The sequence below is a fragment of the Oreochromis aureus genome, linkage group 17 (assembly GCF_013358895.1).
Source record: "Oreochromis aureus strain Israel breed Guangdong linkage group 17, ZZ_aureus, whole genome shotgun sequence".
Taxonomy (NCBI): domain Eukaryota; kingdom Metazoa; phylum Chordata; class Actinopteri; order Cichliformes; family Cichlidae; genus Oreochromis; species Oreochromis aureus.
In genome coordinates this window covers 14,204,256-14,228,200 of record NC_052958.1, presented here as the reverse complement: position 1 = coordinate 14,228,200, position 23,945 = coordinate 14,204,256, and the positions used below count along the sequence as shown (strand labels likewise).

The 23,945-nt window shown below is 38.9% G+C and overlaps 1 protein-coding gene across 2 annotated transcripts; it reads left to right on the top strand.

The window, feature by feature from the left end:
* The first annotated feature begins 1,939 nt into the window (after positions 1-1,939).
* Positions 1,940-23,186, top strand: pacsin2 (protein kinase C and casein kinase substrate in neurons 2). Of its 2 annotated transcripts, XM_031758475.2 has the most exons (11): positions 1,940-2,095; positions 10,761-10,852; positions 11,122-11,278; positions 11,562-11,797; positions 13,690-13,845; positions 14,042-14,217; positions 14,323-14,443; positions 16,140-16,270; positions 19,088-19,219; positions 20,301-20,482; positions 21,023-23,186. In XM_031758475.2, exons 2-11 carry the CDS (start codon positions 10,796-10,798, stop codon positions 21,133-21,135), a joined length of 1,461 nt encoding a protein of 486 aa, XP_031614335.1. In that variant the 5' UTR covers positions 1,940-2,095; positions 10,761-10,795; the 3' UTR covers positions 21,136-23,186. The 2 variants fall into 2 exon arrangements, with proteins under 2 accessions (XP_031614335.1, XP_031614340.1); XM_031758480.2 differs by lacking the exon at positions 19,088-19,219.
* The last annotated feature ends 759 nt before the right edge of the window (positions 23,187-23,945 follow it).

The window sequence follows — 23,945 nt, the reverse complement described above, 5'->3', positions numbered from 1 at the left end:
TGCGCAACTCTGTTAATCATATCTTAGCTTAAGTTACAGAATTAGTCAATGGGCTTTACGTGAGTTATTTTGGTGGAAGCACAAGGCGGTTATAACTTGCTATTTCTGAAAAGCCATCTGTGGTTGTTTATTTTTTAAAATTATCTTTCATTGACAATATTTTCTCACGCATTCATTATCTGAATAAATATTTGTAAGAGGGGGAAATAAACATGCCTCCACCGATTCCACAGAGTACGTTCAGATTTTTAGAGGCGAATTTGTGCCATTCTGTAGCTGATTCATTTTCATTTAAAAAAGAAAACACGGATATCGTCAGCAGCGATACATAGGAACAGAGGCCAGCAGCACCCAGTTTCTCGTATCTGGTAAGATTTAATTAGAGTCCCCCCAAATATTACCCCAAACAGCAGTAGATTTGCTATATTATTGGCTCTTTGTACCTCAGTATCTATTGTTTTCAGATATGACATGGTCTGGAGCGCCACAGACCTCACAGTGGGAACTACTAATTTTTCATAAATAGTAATCCAAAAAAGTTTTCTGGGGAATGTGACGTCAGAATGCACGTCTCGCTCGTTTGCATAAGAAAATCTGTCTTACCTTGTCCAACATCGGAAGTCATGTGATTTCAAAATAAAGTGTGTGACACCGAGACTATCGAGAAACAAATGCACCACTTATGTTGCCTAAACAGAGTTCATCTGTGCTAAACATTTTTTTTCCAGATTAGTTTCTTCAGATTACAAGTGCAATACTATAATGAGGCCACAAGTAATTTTTTTCCGGCTTAAAATAAGCCTTTGAGGGTTGACTCGTCCTATTGGTTCACAACATACAGTTAAGGTAAGGTGTCTTTTCTTTTTCTTTTTTTCTTTTTGCCATTTCATTCATTAAAATGTATTTTAAACCTGTATAAAAATATTTTTGGAGTAAATCATTAAAAAAATATATACATAAATGAAAAATCCTGCATATACATATATAATGAGAAAGAGAGAGAGAGAAATAGAATACATTACCACCATGACCATGATTTACTTACAGTGACTCTCTTTAATCTGAAGACATACTTTATATGAAGATTTTGAAAGTGGCTGATCACTGGAACTGTGGTTGGATGACAGTCTCTTGCATTATTTTATGTAAATACCATGATATAGTGTGCTGTTTAAATCTAATATTTATTATTATGTATTTGCATTTTGTGGGCGATCGTGGCTCTAGAGTTGGGAGTTCGCCTTATAATCGGAAAGTTGCCGGTTCGATCCCGGCTTGGACAGTCTCGGTCGTTGTGTCCTTGGGTAAGACACTTCACCCGTTGCCTACTGGTGGTGGTCAAAGGGCCCGGTGGCGCCAGTGTCTGGCAGCCTCACCTCTGTCAGTGCGCCCCAGGGCAGTTGTGGCTACAACGTAGCTTGCCATCACCTGTGTGTGAATAACTGGATGCCTAAAGCGCTTTGGGGTTCTTAGGGACTAGTAAAGCGCTATATAAATACAGGCCATTTACCATTTGGTGTTATTTTATGGTATAGCAACTTTGTTTTGAATATGCTACAACCATAAAATTTGTTTACATACCTATTTTATTTGCCATGGTAAAAAAAAAAAACCCCGACTTTATACCTTGTTTTTGTTAAAAGTTGCAAACATATGAGCACAAATATTTTCAAGCAAAAGCTGTAAATTCAAACATTATTTATGGAAAACAAAAAAAGGACTTTTTTGTTATGTATTTCATTATTTAATTGTTTTAAAGATCTCACATGAGCTGTTTGCTTAATAAAGTCTGTAATTTAATTCAAGCATAAAGTAGAAACACACTGGATTAAGTCTCCCTCAGCTCCATGATCTCTGTCAGACTCTTTGCTTGGCGTTATATATACGTCATCGCCTGTCCTCCCAGTCTTATTGTGAAAATCTTGACCGGATGTGCAGGGTCGTCTGCTTATAACTGACACGGCTGTTTCAATCAGTCGATCCATGGTGCCGCTGCTGAGCAGAAAAACGGCGAAAAGATTTGTAAATTGGCACCACTGGGACCAGTAACTCTTCATTAGAACATAAATCCTCAAGAGGAGTAAACCAGTTTAAGGTAAGTTTACATAGATACTTTTACGTTGTGCTCTTTTACTAACTTTTTAAGTGAAGGGGCTGTGGCTAATTCGCTAATGTTGGAGCTAACTGAAGGCTAACTTTATTATTTCGCACTGGAAGGAAGTTGGCTTTACAAACCCGAGAACCGGTATTTAGTCGTGGGAAAGGTCAGATAATGGTAGCGCTGAAGTGGTTTCAGGTGTGCCATGGCGTGTAAAAGTGAAGTTGAACTAGTTCACCACTGACTATTGTCACGGTTGCACTAACTTGGATATTCCGGGGACCTGTAGTAAGACTTAAGCCAGCACGGTTAAGTGGTAATGTACTAAATGTCACCGTGATTAATGTGGGATTTGATGTTATTGTTATAAAGCAGAGTCGGGCAGCTGCTTTAAGATGTTTCACCTCAACTGTTCTCACGTTTTTGTAATGCGAGTCTGGAGCTGAAGTGGTAAAGGGCGGGGCAGGTTTCGCAAGTAAAGATAACCTCCTAGCTTGTCGTATCGTTCTGCATACTGCGCTCGCAGCATTACATAATTTTAACATTTTCCGTGGAAACTAATGGATTGGTATGTTTGTCTGAGCTCTGACACATGCCCTCTTGCTCTGCTCTACTCAGTTTGCTGCAGTGTCATCTGGCTGCCAAGTTCAGCTCTCCTTCACTCCTGTGCTGCACATATCCCGAGAATCTGTGTCTATATTGCTCAGAGCTTTGGGGACGGACTATAACAAAACACTTAGTGGTCATGACATTTGCCTTGAATGAGTGGAAGTTATCAGTCATCATGTAGCAGGAGAATTTAGAGATAGATACCAAGGCGGAGATTTGAGGTCCTTGTGTTTTGTATGTGTAGTTTTGTTGTCAGGGTAAAGCAGTAGTGAAAATGCACCTGGTTCCTTTTTTTATGGGGGGGAGGGGGGACATCCAAAATGATTGGACCCTCACATAACCAAGCTAAACTTAGAATGGGTGTTCCAATTCAGGCTGAGGACACTGCACTGCATTTTGAGGGACTGTTGTTGGTGTATTCCCACGAAGAAGTTAAATGACTATGGGCCTACAACACTTGATGAGACTATCTTTACTAGAACTAGAATAAAAAAAATAAACTGTTCTTTATATGCTACTGAGTTCATCTCATAACCAAACTCCCCCTTGTTTTCACAGTTGCAAGAGAGTGAAGTTATGAAGCAACAAGGCCAGAGTTCACAGGCTGCAATAAATATATTCTTATTTTTATAACTCTTATTATATTTGGCTTTTAGGATAGTTGCCCTAACTTACAGATTAAATTACTCTTGTGTTCCTTGAAATCATGATGGGTGTTTTGTGCAGCTGTTTTCCATCTAAATAAGATGTTTTGGTGGCCACCAAAGATATTTGGGCTTTCCAGGGTTGGTTAAAGAAAAGTAACTTCTTTTTTTTTTTTCTAAGTAGCATTTGCATTTACTTGGGCCTAACATCTGTGTTACCTTGCTTAGTAGTCTATGAATTACTGTCGCATAAGCCAGTTACACTTAAGTCTGTAGCCAACCTGGAAAGATAAATATTGAGCCAGAAACAAACCTTGCTAAATGATTGTAGTCATTGTAAATTTCAGGAACTTTTAAAGCTTCTAAAGATTCAAGTTAAAGTAGGCCTTTTTAAATTTTAATTTTCAGCTCCATTCCATTTATTCTTGGACTCCCATTGTTCATAGTAAGGTTTCTCTTTTGCCTAATACTGTAATCAAAGTAAATTAACAGTTAACCAGCTTCAACATACTGAACTTAAAACATGTCTTTTTACCAGAGATTCTGTTTCTATTTTGAATGTAATTCAAATGATAAACAAGTCAATCAAGCAAGTTCAGTGACAAAACCTGGACTTTTACATTGGTGTTTTTTGACTGAAGGCTTTGTTTTTGTCCTCTTGAGTCAAGCAGTGAATTTGGATGTTGTGTTCGTAACTGGTAGATAATTGAGTTTGAAATTGGAATAATCGCCCACACCTAATTCACAGTTCAACATAATCCTTATTTATTTTAGATTGGGCCTTCTTATTACAGTTTAAAAAAAAAAAAAAAAAAGTTCTTTCTCTCTCCCTTTATACCACCCTTCTTCTCTTTGGCTGCCCCTTGCAAACAGAAGATTTGGGGCTTCTATGAACACCTGGGTGGTGCCTGAGTCTACTGTATTAGTGATATCCACTCTCTGACATGATGTATAGCCAGAAGCAAGAAAAACAACCCACTGCATGAGCATTTGCCATTATAACAGTATGTAAATTACAGAAAATAAGTATTGCTTCTTTTATGCCAATGCACTTAAAAACAAAAAATAAGGATAAGAAATGGATTTGTAACAGTTGGTAGATTACTTGTTTGCGGGTCCTTGCTGAAGACTTTGCATACTGCTCATAATGCAAGACTGGGGCTTCCACAGGAAAACATGCCTGGTGATGATGTAACAATCTCCTCTTTCCCTTTCATGTAATACTGGATTTCCCTCCATTATGTTTCTCTGCATGCTGCTGGCATACCCTGTGGAAAGTGCCTGAAATTGTGGAACAAATGCCATTGTTTTTCCCTGTCCACGGAGCAACAGGGGCACTGATCAGTGATGTCGAGGCTACAGTTAACAGGGTGTTGACGGACCAGCGGTTTCATTGTCTAGAGATCTGGGGCTTCTTAACTATAGTTTAAAGTTCTACCAGTGATCTCTATAAGGGCTGCGGATGCGGTTCTGGAAAGGCCATATTCCTTTAAGAGCAGCTGTTGAGCTCATGTGAGGAAAGGAGGGCAGAGTTGACTGAGAGTGATAGATATTAAAGGTCATGGCCTGTGATAAATTTTTTTTTTTTTTTTTTTTTTGTGGATACTACTGCTCCTGTGTGCACGAGTGCGCAAGTTTTGTTTTTTTTCTTTTTTTTCCTCCTCCTTTAGCACAGTTGGTATTAAACAATGCCCTGCAGTGAAAGTGCAATATTGAGGGGATAGATCAGCTTAGCTGCACTCTCCACCACAGAGATTGCAGCTGCTTTGTACTACAATAAAGTGAAGTGGAAACATGCACATGCAAAAAAAAAAAAAAAAAAAAAAATCACCCCTGCTCTGATAAGTAACTTCCATGTGATTAGCTTTCAGCATATATTTCATTATTTGCATTGTTTTGTGTATGTCATGTATGAAAATGGTTAAAGTTACTCAAACATTTAGTCTAAAGATAAAAATAAGTATCAGAGCTTCACAGCTAATCAGTTTCCTGGTTCTTTTACCTCTTATGGTTTGCAGGCAGTTAAATATTAATCCTGAAGTCATTACTGACCCATTCAAAAATTCTTGCAAATCTTATAATCTGAGGAAAAAATATAGCAAATGTGGATGTGCCTTTTTATTTAGGCAACCCGTATAAGTTGTGGGTTCTTGCTTACACTGGCAGATATCCAAACTAACATGTATTTATCAGGCAACAAAAACTGACACAGAAGCCCTCAGGATACCTCCAGTTACTGAATGCATTTAGATGGAGGCAGAATGAGATTGTGTCACATGAATATGTGTTTCACTATTAAATGTTGTTTTACAGAAGGAAAATGGCCATCGTATCACAAATCCTCATCAAACCACTTGCTTTGCATCATCTGGTGTTCTGATTAAATTTCTCAACCACTGATATAAAGACTGCTTTAGGCATGTGTGTGCCTGTCAGCTGTATATATGCGCTCATTGCTGTGGTGCGTATGTCCTGTTGTTTCCTGCTTTTCTGCTTCACTCATTAGTATCTGTGACAGTCTGCAGGGCACTGAGGAACATAAACATGCAATGAGAAGTCAGTCTGCTGGTAGCTTATGGAAAGGAATATGCACTTGGTAAAGGGTGTGTTTTGCTTAGGAATCTTTCCCACCATTTGCAGAAGTCACTGGGAACTCATGTCTTTTTACAGACGTGACTCAGGCTTTCTCACTTCTTGCCAGCATACTACAGTCAGTGTTCATGTGCTTTTAATAAAATGGTCATCTTTTGCCATTCATCAGCACTGGTCGATGTCCTGTTTTTATGAGGGAGTGCACAGCATTTATCAGTTATCCCTGTGTCTTACATAATGACAAAATGTCACATTTTTACATTTTGTTATGCCCAATGAGGAGAAATTATAAATCAGCACAGCTGGAAACTAATGACATTATCATGGAAAGCACCATGCTGGAAAACAAATCCAGCTACAATAAAGACTGGAAAAATGCTGAACACAGTGGTAGACAAGTCTCGTCTTCTGCCTCGTCTTCATGTGGTGGTCTGTGAATGCATCCAGTAATTTTGAATAACATCTGTCCTTCATATGCTCAACCTGTGCTGTTTTACTGTTTGTTTCAGCACTTAAGCAGAAGTAAACTATGCGTCATTGGGCTGTGCTCACCCTATTTGTAGTCCGCTTTTCAAACCATTCACAAAAGAAACCACTAATACTACTTTCCAAACAGACAGGCTGACAAGTGTATTGCAAAGCAAGATTAATGGGTTAGCAAGCGATGTCAAGTTTTTCAGTGTAATGAAGGTGGTTATGTTTTAACCTGGGAAGAGCGCCATAGCAACTTATGCTGACCACATAACCTTTTCCAGTGTAAAGTCTGCTGTAATTTCCACTTTATCTGACTCAGACTTCAGTAACATGCAGCTTATTATAGAATTATGATTATTAATATAAGATCTCCAACCTGCAAAACTGTAGCATCAAAGGAAACTGTAAAGTTGTCATAGTGCAAACTGTACAGCACATTGGCCTGGTTTTTCTTGCATACAGAACTGTTGGTACCAAACCCTCCCAATGCATCCTCAAGCAAGGTTTTGGTCTTTCCTGAAAGCAAAATTAAATCAATAGGATTATATTTTCATTATGATGGGACTTCCTTTGCTTAAGCATAAAATACATTTTCTTTAACAAATAGCCCAAAAAAGAGAATGCATAGACTTCAATCAAAGTTAAAGACTTATTGCCCTAGTTATGTACTTGTGTACATAAACACGCACCAGAGGGTTCTTTGTGAACCTGGAAAAACGATCCTGGAATTTTTTTTATTATTATTTTTTTTTAATTCAAAGATTCTTGATTTTATGTAGCATTGATCTTTTGTGTTGGTATATTTGCCCCTTTCTTTGGAAGTATGCAGCACTCATGCGGTGTAGGACTTGAGTCTTTGATGTGGCAAAAAAGTGAAATGATGTGTCAAACTCACCCTTTCATGTGGGTACCCGGAGAGCCATGGCTGGCAAAGAAAGTTGATAACTGCTATCAAGATACTGTTATGTCTGTCTGGGGTTTTGGGTTTTGTCTGTCCAGCTAACTCGAAAAAAGCCTGGCTGTGTTGAACTCAATTTGTAGAACAGCCCTCTGGTGTGTTTTTGCGAAATGGGATCGAGTAGTGACAGTGTGGGAATTTACTTAACATGCCATGGCTCAGTCAGGCACTGAGGAATGTATTTGTTCACTTCTATCTTAAGGCTATTGTCAGCAATTAAATTCCACTGCGGTTAGTACATACACTTATCAGACTTCAGTGATTATGCAATTTCTAAGCCTGTAATCTAAGGCAGTCTATAGTCTTGATTAAATCATACATTTAGAAAGACACTGATGTCATTTTTATTCAATTCAAACTTAAACGATAAACACTGGACTTTAGTTTCCACATATTTAAGTGTTTTTTGCTTGTGCATAGCAGCACAGTGTTGAAATTTCCAGCGTTCTGCTACAGTGACAGACTGAGTGGACTTCAGACCCCAGCTTAGTCAACACCATTGTTTACAGTTCTGGCTCAAGCTGTGTTCAATTGTTTAACACAGTCCACACAATGTCCTTCAGATCCAAGGGTGTGCAGAGGTTTTCCTATAAAGGAATTCATAGGAATTCAGTCTTTGTGGCGATTTAAGTTTCTTTTAACTGTGTAACAGATTGTTCTATTAATCGTTGTTCATTTTGAATGTAGCTACTAGAACAATCACCTGCTGAGTTTTGAAAACTGAGTTTTCATATCCCCAAGCACATGAGCATATCTCAAAGTGTTGATGTTTATGTATCTTGTAAAGACAAAGTCATATTCTCAGTTTCATCCCCCCCCCGAGTAGCAAAACAGAAACGTGTATGTGTATTACTACGGTTGTTATTGGTTTACTCATATTAGGTCATTACGATGTTATTGGAGGTTTCTATTGAATTTTCTTGCTGGTTTCAAATATCCTTGCCCCTGTGACATCACCTTTGTTTTTGTTTGGGCGTTTTGTTTTTGTGTTTTTTCTCTTCCCGTCACCCACACAAGCACACGTCTTTTCACTACTAGAAAGAAAGCAGGTAAGTGTGGTTTTTCATAGCACTTGTGTATTGACTTCACTTTGCAGAACCAGGCACTGTGTCCGTGTGTGCGCGCGCGTGTGTGCCACGGGGGGGCTGCTTTGCGGGAGCTTGTGTTGTGTAGTCCACTGTTTGGAACAGCTGGTAGGAGGGACAGGACGAGAGGATTGCATATGCCCGTTAATGCTTGGAAATTGGCTCTAATTAATTTTGTTATGAAGAGGTGTCTGTTTGAGGTTTAATGATCACATGCTCATCATTTACGACTCTTCTGGCTTGTCTCTTTTGAGATTTTGATCATCTATACCTCTTACATGATTGCTTGTGAAGGATGGTCTACAAAAAACTTGTGAATTTTGTACTATGTGTTGCTCACATCTAATCAGTCAAGTCTGTTATGTTAGAGCTCAAGGTTACTTTCCCCTTCTCCACCCATCACTGGTTCAAAAGTGTATGATGACTGAACAGGGTGTGTGGTGTTTGTTTGTTAACTTAAAAGGGATCTATTTCACCCATTTTTAACTCAATATTTTTGTTTTCTCAGATTCTCTAGCTAGTGTGTGTGTGTGTGTGTGTGTGTGTGTGTGTAGCTTACATGCACATATACTGATGCGATTATTTTGAACTTATGGCTAACATTAACAATCAGTCTTTTTAACTGTGTAAATGACAGTAGGGAGAAATTGAAATGGTGCTCTGATTTAGAGAAGTAACCCCTTTAACAATAATAAACTGATGTATGGAGTTAGGAGTGGTGTTATAACTGGACTATAACATTTTGATGCAGACAAAATGCTCTACAACTACAGCTTATTAAAGCTGTCATTTATGAGAAAATTAAAGGTCTGCTTTTTTTTTTTTTTTTTTTTTTTTTAAAAGGGGGAAAAAAATAAATCTATAAATGGTTTCTTCTGAGTGTGTGTATTGGCTGTTAGACCGACATAACTTCACAGTTTAAGAGAAAATTGTTCATTTGCCTCCCTGGCCTGTGGACACCACAATACTACCCTCTGTCCAAGTCCTGCCCTGAAGGCCATGGGCCACTGACCATTGATGAACAGACCCACAGAGCAGTGGGCCTCATCTTCTCACTGTCTCGCTCAGCTGAAAGGGGCCCAGTGTGTTCATACTTGGCACTAAACTGAACCTTGTGTGATCCAGTCGGAAGTGGACAGCTCTCAGTTGGGGGTGAGAATTGTTAGATTTATAAGTTTTAAAAAAGTAAAAGTGACTACTGGAGGAGTTTTGCAAGACTTTGATAAATCCCCTAAACTCAATGTGGGTGTGAATGCATCTAAAAGTGTTTTTGTTTTGTTTTTTTAAAACACACAGATCTTAAAAAACGAAAGCTTTAATTTGCTATGTTTTTATTGCAGACACACATTGGAAGCCACATTTGACTTTACGGGGTAATCTAGAGAATATAAACTACCGCAGCGTCTGAGCATTATTAAAAACTTCAAATTACTTCTGCTCTTACACAGTGCAACTGAACACAGACTGTGTTGGGTGAAAGTTCAAATACACTTTGAAGTGCCCTTTTGAGAAGCATTTGCATCCTGTTGATACTTGCAAACTGTCAGCTGACATCTGTTAGATTAAACTCTGATCTGAAAATGTATATGAGATACTAGAATGAAAAGGGCCTCCAAGCTGATGAGGATGAGAGGAAGGAGAGGAGTGAGAAATTTAGCAGAGAGGAGTGAAGGGAAGAATAAACTGCCTGTTTTTTGAGGCTTTTGAGTTTGAAATGCTGGATGCGAGGACTGAAGGAGTAACAGAGCACAGACTGTCGTACTAGTCTGGAGGAAACGGAAGCTGCCCGCTGTGTGCCTCTTGATGGTTTCTCTTTCTGCGATAATAGAGACTCAGTGTTCTGTGAGTAGCCGCTGTGGTTTCAACTTGTCATATGTGCTGGTGGGGGACCCACCTGCTGGCCAAGATTATCAAACCAGATCACACACTCTGCATCTGTCTGAACTGCTCTTCTGAACCTTTTATGTTTCACCGTCTTATCTGCGTCTGAACACAGCTGTAGTCTCTGGAATTTTGTGACAGAACAGTGATGTTGACTTCATGCTGTTTTCTTTCAGCTGGTGGTTTGTGATGCAAGGAGGGAAGACAAATTTGAGATCGAGTTTAAAATGTTTCCCTTCCTCCTTTGTTTATGAACATCAGCTTGTCTCCCCCAACACATTTGTGAAAGAGAAGGTTACTGTAATAACATGTGAACTAGACTGATTGTAAAAAGCCTTGAACCTTTTTTTAAATGGAGTGTGGTTTGTGCTCATAACATGGATATTCTGACTTTTAATTTTGGCATGTGTTTTCCCTAGGACCTACACAATAAGTGTAGCTTTGGGCAGCAGCCATGTCAGGCACCTATGATGACTCCATGATTGATGTCTCCAGTGACAGCTTCTGGGAGGTGAGATGCATTAAATCTTTCCTCTGTTATACAGTTTGTAACTTGGTTATTTACACTTTTTTTATTTTTTTTATTTTTTTTAAATGGCTCAAGTCAAGCAAACGATTGAGGATCAGTTATAATAAAATGATGCTCTAAATCATTCTTGGGAGGGGTGTAACTGCTCTCCAAAAGAATGCCCTTTAATAGAAAACAAGCACTGTAGTTTTTTTTTTTTTTTTTTTTTTTTTTTTCTGTATATCCATCAAGTTTTATTTTCTGGTTTGCAGGTTGGAAACTACAAGCGCACCGTGAAACGGGTAGACGATGGTAGTCGGCTCTGCACAGATCTCATGAACTGCATTCATGAGCGGGCACGTATTGAAAAGGCCTATGCACAGCAGCTCACAGAATGGGGGAAGCGCTGGCGGCAACTTGTAGAGAAAGGTAAGATTAAATTGTACATAGTTAATTTTTTTTTATATATACATAAAGATTTTGCTTTGTCTTAGGTAAATTGAGGGTAGTTTATACAGTGCCGGTTCAGTTGCCTTAAGGCTCTTTGGGTGAAAAGCCTACAATAAATTACATTTATTGTAGCGTCTTAATCTTTCTAATGTATTTATCACCCAGAACAATGTGCTGATTCATCATCAACAATGGGAAATTTGAGCTCAAGTTGAATCTAAGCGTGAATTTTCTCAAGACTAACTAATAACTCTGCCGTCAGGACCTCAATATGGTACATTGGAGCGAGCGTGGGCTGCTCTGTGTACTGAGGCAGAGAAGGTGAGCGAGCTTCACATGGAGGTGAAAGCAGCATTGATGGGAGAAGACTATGAGAAGCTGAAGAACTGGCAGAGAGAGTCCTTCCACAAACAGATGATCGGTGGCTTCAAAGAGACTAAAGAGGCTGAAGATGGCTTCCGCAAGGCTCAAAAACCCTGGGCCAAGAAACTCAAAGAGGTGTGAATTTCAAACTTCTCATGAGCTCAGGACATTTGATGTGAGTTAGGAAAAGTGTAATTTAGCTTTAATAAATCATGAGCAGCGTCAGCTGAACTCTTGAACTAAACATTTAGGTCAGGCCTCACACTTGAGGACTGCAAATCAAAATTGGGCCCTCTACAAATTTTAGTCTGGCACACACATTACTTTGTTCTCATTAAAATGTCATCCTCTAGTTGTGTGGTTTGTAGCCTGAAAAGACAGGCTAACAAGCTACCAAACAAGGAATGTCACAAAAAGGAAATTTTAAGGGTGACTATCTCAAGAGGTGGAAGTACTTAATTACTCAATTTTAAAAACGGCTATATTTATCTCAAGATGATCTCAGCAGTCATAGAACGTCATTTCTCTTGTGAAGTTCATTTGTAACTTTTTGGTTTTTATATGCAACCATGGTTGCATGTCAGATGATCAAAACAGGGTGTCAACACACCTTTGTTGCTGAGGAAGGACAGTCTTTCTTATGACTCATATGGCATTCAGCAGTATCCCTCATTGGTAGTTTCTTCAACTGTGCTTCTTTGAAGTGGGATAGGGCAGAGTTAAATTTCTCAACTGAAAGTGATGGCTATTATTTTGCTCATTTCCACTTTAATTTGATAATGTCATTCACTTTCTATGGTCTGTGGGTCACACAATGAAATGCACTAGGTGGATTTCGTTGTCTTAAAATTCAGTTGATTAAATCGAGTGAGTCCCCCCCCCCCCCGTGACTTTTGTCTGCTTCAGGACTTTGGTTGCACAATTCTGATACAGTTAGCACATGTTAATAAACTGTTTGGTGCTTGGCAAGCTTTCCAGTTTGCCATCTTATCTAAAGCACAAGGAAGCCATTTATCATCTTGCTGATCACAGCTATGAATTTTACCCCTCAGTTCTCATGAATACATTTTACTGACTCATTGTTTGCTCTTTCTTTCCTTGACTACCAATGTCTTAAACAACACCAGAGCACAAGCACACTTGTATCTGGTTAGTGTTGATTTTGAAGGTTACTGCCAGGCATAGGAAAGGAAATGGCGAGGGCACAGAGGGAGACTCCTTTGGCTGAAAATGAGGTCAATGTATTTCCTACTGCTGCTTTTATTTTAGCAGTCTGTTTACTTGTCGGAACCTGCCTTCCCCCCTCCCCTTCCTTTCTTCCTGGGCATATTTATGACAGGGCATGTTGCAACCTTCAGGCTCCCACCCACTACTTCCTGTGAGTATGATGTCACAGGAGATGGTGACATCCTGGCCTGTCATTGAGCAAAACTGTTTTGTGATGGAGATTTATTGATTGACCAGATGGGCAAGGACAAGCGATGAATGGCAGAGAGAAAATGAGGGTAATTAACTGGCTAGCTGACATGGGTGAAGTGGGTAGTGTGTCAGTATCGGACCTGCCTTCTAAACTGACTATGAAGTATTTTATTCATAGGCCCGAGCCTCCTTGTTTTGTTTTTGTGGACATTAAATATTTTGTTTTCTATTCAGAAAAGGCAAAACACACAAATGTCTGTTATAGCAACTTAAAAATCAGGGTTGGCTCCTGTTGTTTTGAGCCATCTAGCGTAATGATTACAAATGACATTAAAAAGTTCTGCTTTTTCGGTGAACAAGTACGGTCATCAGTTTCACATAAATGTGAAGGCAGCCACTTGAACATTTTGGAAAGCATAACAAATGTTGTTTGCTTAGATACTTCACTGAAAGTTTACCCAGCCTTAATTTGTGTGAAAAGAGGTGGTTATATCTTCAGATACCAGTCTTAACAACTCTTTCCACACTTCCTCACACTGTTTGAAGTTACCTGGTTACACATGACTTGTGTCATTTCCTTAATTTTACTTTAACCATCAAACCTGCAGGTAGAGACTTTGAAGAAGGCCTACCACACTGCCTGTAAAGAAGAGAAGCTTGCAGCCAGCAGGGAGACTAACAGCAAACTCGAGAGCAACAATAACCCTGAAGCCCAAAAGAAACTCCAGGAAAAGGTGGAAAAGTGTCAGCAAGAGGTCCAGAAGGTACAGTTTCCTGTGGCAAGACACTAAGAGGGAGGCTTGTAACTGGGAAGACATTTTGTTTTGTCCCCCCCCCCCCCTTTTCCTTTCTTAGCTGAATGTGGGAATCCATGTCAGTTTTTGTTTGTTTGGGGTTTTTTTTTTTTGTTTGTTTGTTTGTTAAATGTGATTTATCATTCTTTCCCGTCTTACCTTTCAGACTAAAGAACGTTATGACAAATCCATTGATGAGCTTGACAAATTGACCCCTCAGTACATGGAAAACATGGAGCAAGTGTTCGAGCAGTGCCAGCAGTTTGAAGAGAAGCGCATTGAATTTTTCAAAGAGGTGCTGCTGGAGGTTAAGCAGCACCTGGACCTCTCAACCAATCACAGGTCAGAAATGACACAACATCCCTTTCAGAAAGACACAGATGTGGGAGAAGTTGGAGCTTTGAATAGTTGCGCTTAAAGTGTATTCCTTGCCCTTTGTCATTGTAGATATCAGGGAGTTTACCACACACTGGAAGACACAATCTCTGGCACCGATCCTGAAGAGGACCTAAAATGGTTCCGGTCCAATCATGGTCCTGGAATGCCAATGAACTGGCCCCAGTTTGAGGTAATGTACTAAAGACCACACTTACTTAATGCATGAGTGTAAATCGGCTAGGGGAAGGGTTGAGCTCTGAGAGCAATGGCTAGAGGTTTCCAAATAGTTTTTACATCCGAACCGGGCGCTCTGTTTGACTCCTGTCACTCTGAAGAGTGGGTTGTTGTTGCAGACTTGATGAGATGGTGATATACACTAATAGCTGTTATATATTATTCAGTAGGGTAATTTAAGAATGGATTAAAGTACTTTAGGAAGCGTATCTTAAGAGCTGCGGGTACTCTTGAGGTGCAGCTGTAAGCACCACAGGTCAGAAATGGAAAACGTCTGAATGAAAAAGTTTCAAGGGCAGTAAAGCGTTTGGCCCAAGCAGGAGTTATAGCCTTCTGTCACTCTTGCCATTGAGACGCCAGAGGTGGAAGTAAATCGGTCCTCATCAGGGATGTAATTCATGTTCTTTTGCCAATAGGAGGTGACATAAGAAATGGGCGCGTAAAGCGCTGCATGCGCTTCCACTGATACAATTTATAGTGTTTTTGCATACTCTTGAAGGGATAGTTGTTCCAGTGAAGGCAACTTCTTCCACTTTTTATGTCTGAACAGTCCCTATTTTTGGAAGTGGGGTTTTTTTGTAAAGAGGAACATATCTCCCCTCTGATTAAATCCCACACAACTGAGAACTGCTATCCATGGCACATTTAAGTAAACTGAATACAACATCACCGTCTTCATTTCTCTGCAAGATGGAATTTTTTATTTTTTTTTTGCTTATGCAGCCATTTCAGCAACATGATTCAGGGTTGCATAGTGTTATCTGCATTAAACCTGTTGTACCCCTGCTTTCCTTTCCGCATATTTGACAGAATTTGGAATGGTCTCGTCCTCGTCCCCGTCCCTCTAAGAGATGGTCCATTGTAGTGAGTTCTGCATGAGAGGGCTACTCTCTCACAGCAGCCATGGGGAGACTATTTATTCCCACTAACCCTCTCTCATTCTGTGTGTGCCTTTGACTCAAGTTGCCTTAGTAAAACTTTAATTGAGACAAAACTTCATGTGGTATATGCAGACAATATATGAATACTATCAGTGCCAGTCAAAGGTTCAAGCTTCCTGACATTTACTTTTCCTCGATATCAGAATTGCTGTAATTTATCTTTCATCTTTCTAACTTTTGGACTCTGACCCCACATTTCAGCCTCTGAGGCATTACTGCAGTTCATGTGAACTCTGAACTCTGCAGTGTCACATGATGCTGTGTCTTGAAAGACTTAAGTTTTAAGTTATAAATCAGAGGGGTCAGAGAAACAATTGGAGGTCTGAGGTTATGCTTGCTCTGTTATCTATGCATCCATCTAAGGGACAATAAAATTATGTAATGTGACTAACCTTCCTCTCTTTGGTTGAGGGGAAAATTTGTTGGTGCTGTTTCTCTTTCAACGGGATATGGATGCTGTACATATCTGTGTATTCTTTACACACTCCAATATAAACGGACATGTATGCACAGTTTTAAAATTGAGAATGAGTGGGTCAGCTTGAGAAACGCTGAACTGATCAGGGACTCTGGGGCTGTGTGTTTTAAGATGCTGTGCTTATGTTCTCTCTGTACCAGCTGATGGGCTTGTTGATTCACTCTTTTCACTTGGCTAAGTTTGGCACAGTTGTATGGTTAATTTTTAATAGGTAATTTTTAAATGTGTAACAGGAATGGTCCGTAGACCTCAACCGAACCTTGAGCAGACGAGAAAAGAAGAAGCCATCAGAGGGCATCACATTGACGGGCATCAGTCCAGCTGGGTCAGACCAGCCTGTTCAGCCTGCCAAAACCAGCAACAGGTAGATGTCTGACAACTCATTGATTCACTGTCTTTGTCAAACATGCAGAGAATAGAACATCTGTTTTAATACACACATGTATCCAAACTCACCACATCAAAGATGCTGCTGCACCCTGTGCATGGCATCCTACTCTTAAGGAATGCCTGTAAACTTTGCATGAGGGAAGCTCCAGGAATGATGTTCAGTTGTGCAGCCGTCCCCATGGCAACCGTAAACATTTTGATACAGATTGTTGGGATAAAGTTATCCTCAAGAGACTGAAGTCTGCTGGTGCATACCTGAAAGCATGCCAAAAGTACTGTGGAAATATTACACACGCACATGCTTTATAGGCATTCATATTGGTAGTGACAAGTTGGAAAAAAAGGCCCGATTAGTCAGACATTTGTACTTAAAGCAAGTGGGCTAAGCTGTTATGTCAACTAATACTGTAATTAACAGACTGGTTTTAAGATTTAAGCAAAATATCAACCCAAACCCTCTTATCTTTCAGTTTGTGGTAAGTGAGTTAATCCTCCATTGATCTAATAAAATGCATAATGGATTTAAGGCTTCTATCAAAGTTAAATGTCTGATTGGCGGTTTTTAATAACATGAGGTAATCTTTTGAAGGCGATAAGATGGGAATGTAATTGTCCTTAGAGATTTGTTAAGGGTGTCGTGGCAACAGTACTGTGGACTTGACAAGTCATGGAAATGATGACAAAAGGCTAATTTAGATACGCTCTATAAAAACTTGGTTAAATGATTTGTGTGTGTGTGTGTGTGTGTGATTGATTTTTATGGGCCTGTGTGTTTTGGGAGGCCTCAACTCTTCACATTCCTTTGTAGCTTTGTAATGATCTCTCAATTTAATGTGCAAACACCTGCTGTTGTTTGCTCTTAACAAGCAGGAAGATGTGTGCATTTAAAACTTGTGGAGGAGTGTGTAGAGGAGCTGATTGAGGGAATGCCAAGCATGGAAAGTATTTGACCTCTGACCACTACCATTGCACTTGCTGCCACTCCCCCGAACTGTATATGCTGCTTATTGTTGGTTCTTTTTGAACATTAGTGAGCATGGGTACGTGTTTCAAGTCTGATCTCTATCTGTAGTCACAAATTGGATAATTGGATAATGGTGAAACTTGTTTTTGAGTCAGTGTCAGATTTGTCTATTCTTTCCCTGTGTTGTTGTTTTTTCTTTTTGTCCTTGATTTGAAGTGTCAAACATGAATCAAACTGATTTTAAAACTCAGAGCTTGCTTAGAGCAATGTCAAAAGTCTTTTATTCATGATTATGAGGTCAACTTTGGATGGTTTCAGTCAGCTAAGTTACACTGTACCAGACTCCCACTGCAGAAGTGTTTGCTGTAATAATGCCACAGGCTTAACTCGGAGAGCATAGCATGACTATGCAAACAAAGGCGTTCACATTTCTGTACTTGGGGCCAACTGATAACTGCTTCTGTAAATGTTTCTACAAACAGGGAGTAGGAGTCCTGTTTCCTGACACAGGTGAAGGCCTTATTCAGATTTTTTGCTCCTTGAAACACAATCACAATCATAGGAAGTAAACAACCCTCATGTGACTTCTTCACAGGGTTTTTACACCTAAACAACCCACAGCTGGCAATTAAGGGCTCAGGGAGGGGCTCATTGATGTTTTTGGTAGCTTTGTGATAATTATGACATGCAGCACTTATTAGTGAAAACAAGTCGCACTAGAATGCTCTTTTTCTGTCTGTTTAGTTTCATGCTTTGTTGATGTCACTCTTTTAAATAAATATAAAAATGACTGGGTCTTCCAGCTGTTTTTAAACCTTCAGTTATAGCCCCACCTCTCTTGCTGTTGCTAAATGTGAAACGGAGGCAGAAATCTCTAACCTTCAGCTGACTAATTCTATGACATGATTAAATTCTAAAATAACCTTTCGAGCTTGCCTGTGTGTCATGTAGACTTCTACACTCTATTTTCAGGCTTTAGAAAATGTAGCCCATGACCGGGAAACCTGTGCCGATCAGACAGCCCTGCTGAAAAAGCAGGTGCACAGGCGTGTCCTTTTTTTAGGTGGCGGAAAACGCGATTCAGTGATGGGAAGTCTTGCAGAAAAAGTTTCTTGAGTGCTGTCAGTATTTTCCCACACTGCAAAGCATCTTTTCTTTTTTTAAAATAGAGTAAAAGCCCACATTGTTGCAGGGACTTGGAGCAAAGAGTTGTACAGAAGACTGTGCAAAGACTTTTGTTTAACATAATTTTGAATATTTACTTCACTAGAAGGTCTGTGACTATGTCTGGCCTTGTTTGGGGTTGGATACTTAAGCTCATGTCTAAACTCATTTCATTCTAGAGAATGGCGTAAAAGATTATGGAGTCTGACTGTAAGAGCTCATTATAGTTACATGCACACTACTGGAACCTGCTGGGAAATCCATGATGTTGTGCAAGAGCAGCTTTGTTTTGTTTGGATCTCACTGTTGGGTTGAGGGGTTTAGTGAAAGGCTGATAGGACAATTTTAACTTGTGTGATGTACTGATGAATTTGAAGTTGTTACCTCACTGGACACATGTTCATTCGCCCAACCATTTTCTTAGCTGCCTATTATCTTAAATCCCATCCCAGCTGTCACTGAGCAAGAAGCTCGGTACACCATGGATAGGCTGTCAGTCCATCACAGGAATAACCCTTTAGTTTCCTTTTGGACCAAAATGTCGAATGGGTCGATGATCCAATCTTCTGCTTCCTTTTATGCAAAACTTTTTTTTAAATCCCAGGTGTGATTCTGTGTGCATGCTTGTCAACAACAATCTCTCACTGTGTCCCATGTTGTCAGCCTGACTGTACCAAAAGCTGCACCTGCGGGCACGAACCCGTTTGAAGAAGATGACGATGAAGTGGAGGAGACTGCCGTGGAGCAGGAGATCACAGTCAACAACACCGTTGTGAATAAAGAGGAAATAAAAACGTTGGTGAACCGGAAACACTCACCTGCGGCATTTTCTGTTTCTATCTTTGCTACGTGGAGCGTCGTTGGTGTCGCGTCTCATGCCTTTTCTTTTTCTTGGTTACTTTGTTTTTCCCACTACTTCTTCTCTTCTTCCTCAGGTGTCATGTTGTTGTGGCTCTGCATGGTCATTGAATGGCATTGCACACAAAGCCTGTGTCTGTTCTTCATCCCTAACAGTTTCATGTCTTGCAGAACATTAAGTGTATGCGCATGGAGGCGCATGCTTCTGCTGTGGAAATGCATTGTTTCTCTCTTACAGTCAGATCTGGATATTAGGTTGAAATTGGTCTTTTTTTTTTTTTTTTTTTTCTTTTTTTGTGCCAGCTGACAATTAAAAGGCTCTTTAAAACAAAATGAGTAAGAGTTTTGTGTATCAACTTTTATTCATTTGTGAATAACAGTTGTACCTAATGGGTGGAGGGATCCAAAAATAGCTTTGAAACCATAAACTGGTCTGACTGTAAATTATTTTTGTTGACTTGGTTTTGTTTTTTCAGCTTTGCCTGCCAAGTTCCTTCTGATGTTTAGGTGGCTCCCTCTCCTGGTCAGAGTTAAAACTCCAATCATGCGTTGAGAACTGTGATTTGTCTTGCTTCATCTTGTTGTGCTTCGGTTTTTGTTTTTTTTCTTACATGTCATGTTGATGGTTTCTTTTTCGTTTGCCTTGCCCTCAATTGTGTGCACTTTTTTTTTTTTTTTTTTTTTTTTTTTTCTTCTCTTTTCTCCATAGACTTCAAGTTCTTGTTCTAGTGACATCTAAGCAAATTTTAAATCCTTTATCCTGCCTCAACCAAATGCTTGCTTTTTAGTCTTGCAGCTGTTTAGACTGACCCAAAAGGATAGTCTTTTCTGGATTTGGAGTTGTATTTTTGTGCTTTTGGGTTTCCACTGTACTGTATTTGTTTTATTTTCCTCTTTTTTTCTTTTCTTTTTTTTTTTTCTTCCCTAACCAAACTCTTTCCACCTGCCTTGATGATTTTTCTTTGACGTGTGAGGCAAAATGCCAGGTTTTTACTATGTGGTTGGTCTGTCTGTCCAGTGCAAGCAGTACGGAGAAGACTCCAGACTGGTCGGATGAGGACACAGCTGGTAACCCTTTCTCCACCAATGGTGAGGGTAATCCATTCGAGGAAGAGCCGGCCTCTCCTGTTGTATCGGTGCCTGTCAAAGCTCTCTACGACTATGAGGGACAGGAGCAGGATGAACTGAGCTTCAAAGCAGGTACATGACTAAAAAGGGCCATGTACATCTCAGTTTGGCCTCAAGCAATCATTTATCAAGGAGATTATGATTTCAGTAATGTACACCTATGACCACTTCATTAGGGTACATTTTACTAGTACTGAGTTTGACCTCCCTTTGTCTTCAGGGCTGACTTAATTCTTCATGGCATTGATTCAACAAGGTGCTGGAAACGGCCCTCAAAGATTTGGTTCCATATTTATATAGTTGCTGGAGATGCATACTTCCATGATGCAACTTTTTTTTTTTTTTTTTTTTTTTTTTTTTTTTTTTTTTTTTTTTTAACCACATCCTAAAGGTGCTTCCCCTTTATTAGATTGCATTCTGGTGACTTTGGATCTGCTCAAACACTTTAGAGCTGCATATTTGACGCTGCTGCTGTAAACGGACTGTTCATTTTTTTTTCTTCTTCTTCTTTTTTTTTTTTTTTTTTTTAAACTTTCAAATTAGAGAGAGAGATGTCGGTCTATCTCTCTATTGTATGAATGAAGAGTAAGATTTCTCTCTCCCCATTTCCAGGTGATGAATTTACCAAAATAGGTGAAGAAGATGATCAGGGCTGGTGCAAAGGCAGGCTCAAGGATGGAAAAATAGGCCTCTATCCTGCTAACTATGTGGAAGACATCCAGTAATGAATCGCCACTGATGAAACAAATGTGAAGAATGAAGAATGTGTTTTATGAAACTTGACAGGCTCTTTTTTCCATCCCTCTATTCCTTGTTTGTGATGACTGGATTGGAGTTGGTGGAGGACAGAAGAGAAGGGTTTGTAGAGCTTAGAGGACCACTTTAGTCACTTCTTACGCGTGGACACTGTTGGAAACTAACTAAAAGTCTCCAGAAGATTTCAGGAAGATCCGAGAAGACTTGCTGTTGGTGTAAGATGTTACTTAGAATCCCATTTATGCTGTTACAGAAATAGCTATTCAAGTACATATTAGATAAGACTGAAAATGTGTGAATTTAGATCATTAAAAAAAAAATAACTGGGATTACGATCTGACAAATAGTCTTGCATGCGAAACACAGCCTTGATATGCAAGCCAGTTTTTAATTCATCAAGGGAATTGAACCTTTTTTATAACCAGTACTTGTATTTCTGCTGAAAGAATCCAGTCCATAGGTGTTTTTTATTATTTGGCCTGAATTGTGAAATTTATGAACTTCATTTTAAATTAGCGTTTATATTCTCTCATTTCTTTCAGGGTTTTGATTTTTCCCGTTGTTGTGGTTGTTATTATATTTAGTTTTTCAAAGGAATGATAAAGATCCTCAGTTCACCTTTATTCATGGGTAGACTTCCTTTAGTCACTGCAGCTGAATGTATTCGTTTTCACTCATGGATTGTTCACTTTTACTGCATCCACTGACCCCGCTCCCTTTGTCACACACCTTTCTGATGATTGTAGATATTTTTCATGCAACACTGAAAGTTTCTCACTTGAATATTCTAAGTTCAGTTCTCACTTCTTGTCACATGCCAGCTTATGGGAGAATTTTATTACTGTTTAAGCGAGATTTCATGTTCTAGCAATAAAACCACAAATGAGTATCGTATTGCATACATGCATATACATTAATAATATTAGAACAAATCAAACATTCTGATTGGATGATGTGCAGGAAATTATTAATTTATGATGCTACAAGTGCTTTTGTTGTTCTGATGCCGAAATGTTGTGATGGAGAATCGGTTTGTACATTAACTGAATGTTTATGGCAAACATCCATCGACCGTTACTGCTATATCTGTAAATATGATTTATATTTTTCCTTCAGAGGGCCATATGAGTTGCTTTAATCACAAAATGCTTTGTGAAAAATTAATTTTCTTTGGGACCTATGACATTGCTATTACAGCCTTAATGCACAGTTTGCAAATATGAGCTGCACATTTTTCATAAAGAACATTCATAAGTGCACCAATTAAATAACTATTACTTTTGATGCCTTCAGGCTACAGCAGAAGAGGAAGAAATTTTTTTTGTACATCAGTGAGGAAAGATGTTCGAGTGTTGCTAGCAAAATGCAGCAACAGCTATACTTGCACAGAAAGGTTTGTAATTGTTGTCCAACATCACAATAAATGAATTTGCTGGGAAAATATACAGATTTTTCTTCTTATATTTTCACTGAAGGTCACTGAACTTTATTGGATTTAAAGACACTCAGAACTGAGTCTGTTTCAATAGGTAACACAAACAGTTACAGATTTGACCATATTGTACTTTATTTATTTAAAATAAAGTTAAAGTTTGAGCTGCATCTAACTTTATTCTGTTGCTGTAATTTATTTTTTATGTAGTTTTTTTCTTTGAGGGGCTATATCCTTACTAGGCACCGTATGACTGTTAAATAAGTTTTATGTTGTAGCCTTATGCTATTCTACAAGACAGAATTTAAACAATACAACAAAGTTGAACAAATCCCAACAAACTGGAATATGCAGTCGGATACTGTGATAAATCTGTTTTGTTTTTAAGGTTTGACATCAAATCCATCCAAGACAAACTAGACTGGATGCAGTTTTCCCACACACTGCAGGTTTCTATTTATAGTCTGTTTTTTTTTTTTTTTTTTTTTTTTCTCTCCATTAAATAGTCTTGATACTGGTGTATTCCCTGGTGTTTCAGCTGGTATGATAATCATTTTGGGTCTCCAATAAACATGCATCCACAGATCACATCTCTTTTCAGAGATGTTTTTTTGACACACACATGTTGATATGTTATAAACTTTCAAAGTATTGGACATTGTTTTAATGGGAAATGGGTGTTTGTTTTTTGTTTGTTTTTAAAAAGCCACATAGCCCCGAGTCACTGCATTGCTTAGTTTGGTTTTAAAGAAAACTTAATGTCTGTACAATAAATCAGATAAAGTAAAAGGTAACTTGAGCTGCTCCCTTATTTCCCAAGTTGTCATCACAGCAGATAGATCTACATATCTCATTTGGCACAGGACTTAGCTGGCTACCCTCCCATTTTTCTAGGTTTAGGACTATTGGGTCCTAAACCTAGGTACTAATACACTAGCTTGGGACCCCCTGAGTCTGGGTGTCTCTTCTCACACTTGGGGAAACTCAAGTAATCTGGGTTACATGTGACCTTTCACATATAACCTTTTAAGCAATGCACCACAGAGCAACTCGATAACAATCTAAAAAATGTTATTGCATTCCCTCATAAGAATCAATATAAAACATCTAACACACATAGAGATATGGATAAAATATCCATCTATCTGTATATATAGATATATATAGAGAGAGATATAGATAGAGATATATCTCTATCTATATATATATATATATATATATATATCTCTATCTATATATATATATATATATATATATATATATATATATATATATATATATATATATATATATATATATACACAGATAGATAGATATACACATACATATATACACCTTGATGTTCCC

Coding starts and splice junctions, on each gene's coding strand:
- pacsin2 (XM_031758475.2), top strand. CDS start 10,796: ATGTCAGGCACCTATGATGACTCCATGATTGATGTCTCCAGTGACAGC. Junction 10,853..11,121: donor CCAGTGACAGCTTCTGGGAG/GTGAGATGCATT, acceptor TCTGGTTTGCAG/GTTGGAAACTACAAGCGCAC. Junction 20,483..21,022: donor TGAACTGAGCTTCAAAGCAG/GTACATGACTAA, acceptor CCCCATTTCCAG/GTGATGAATTTACCAAAATA.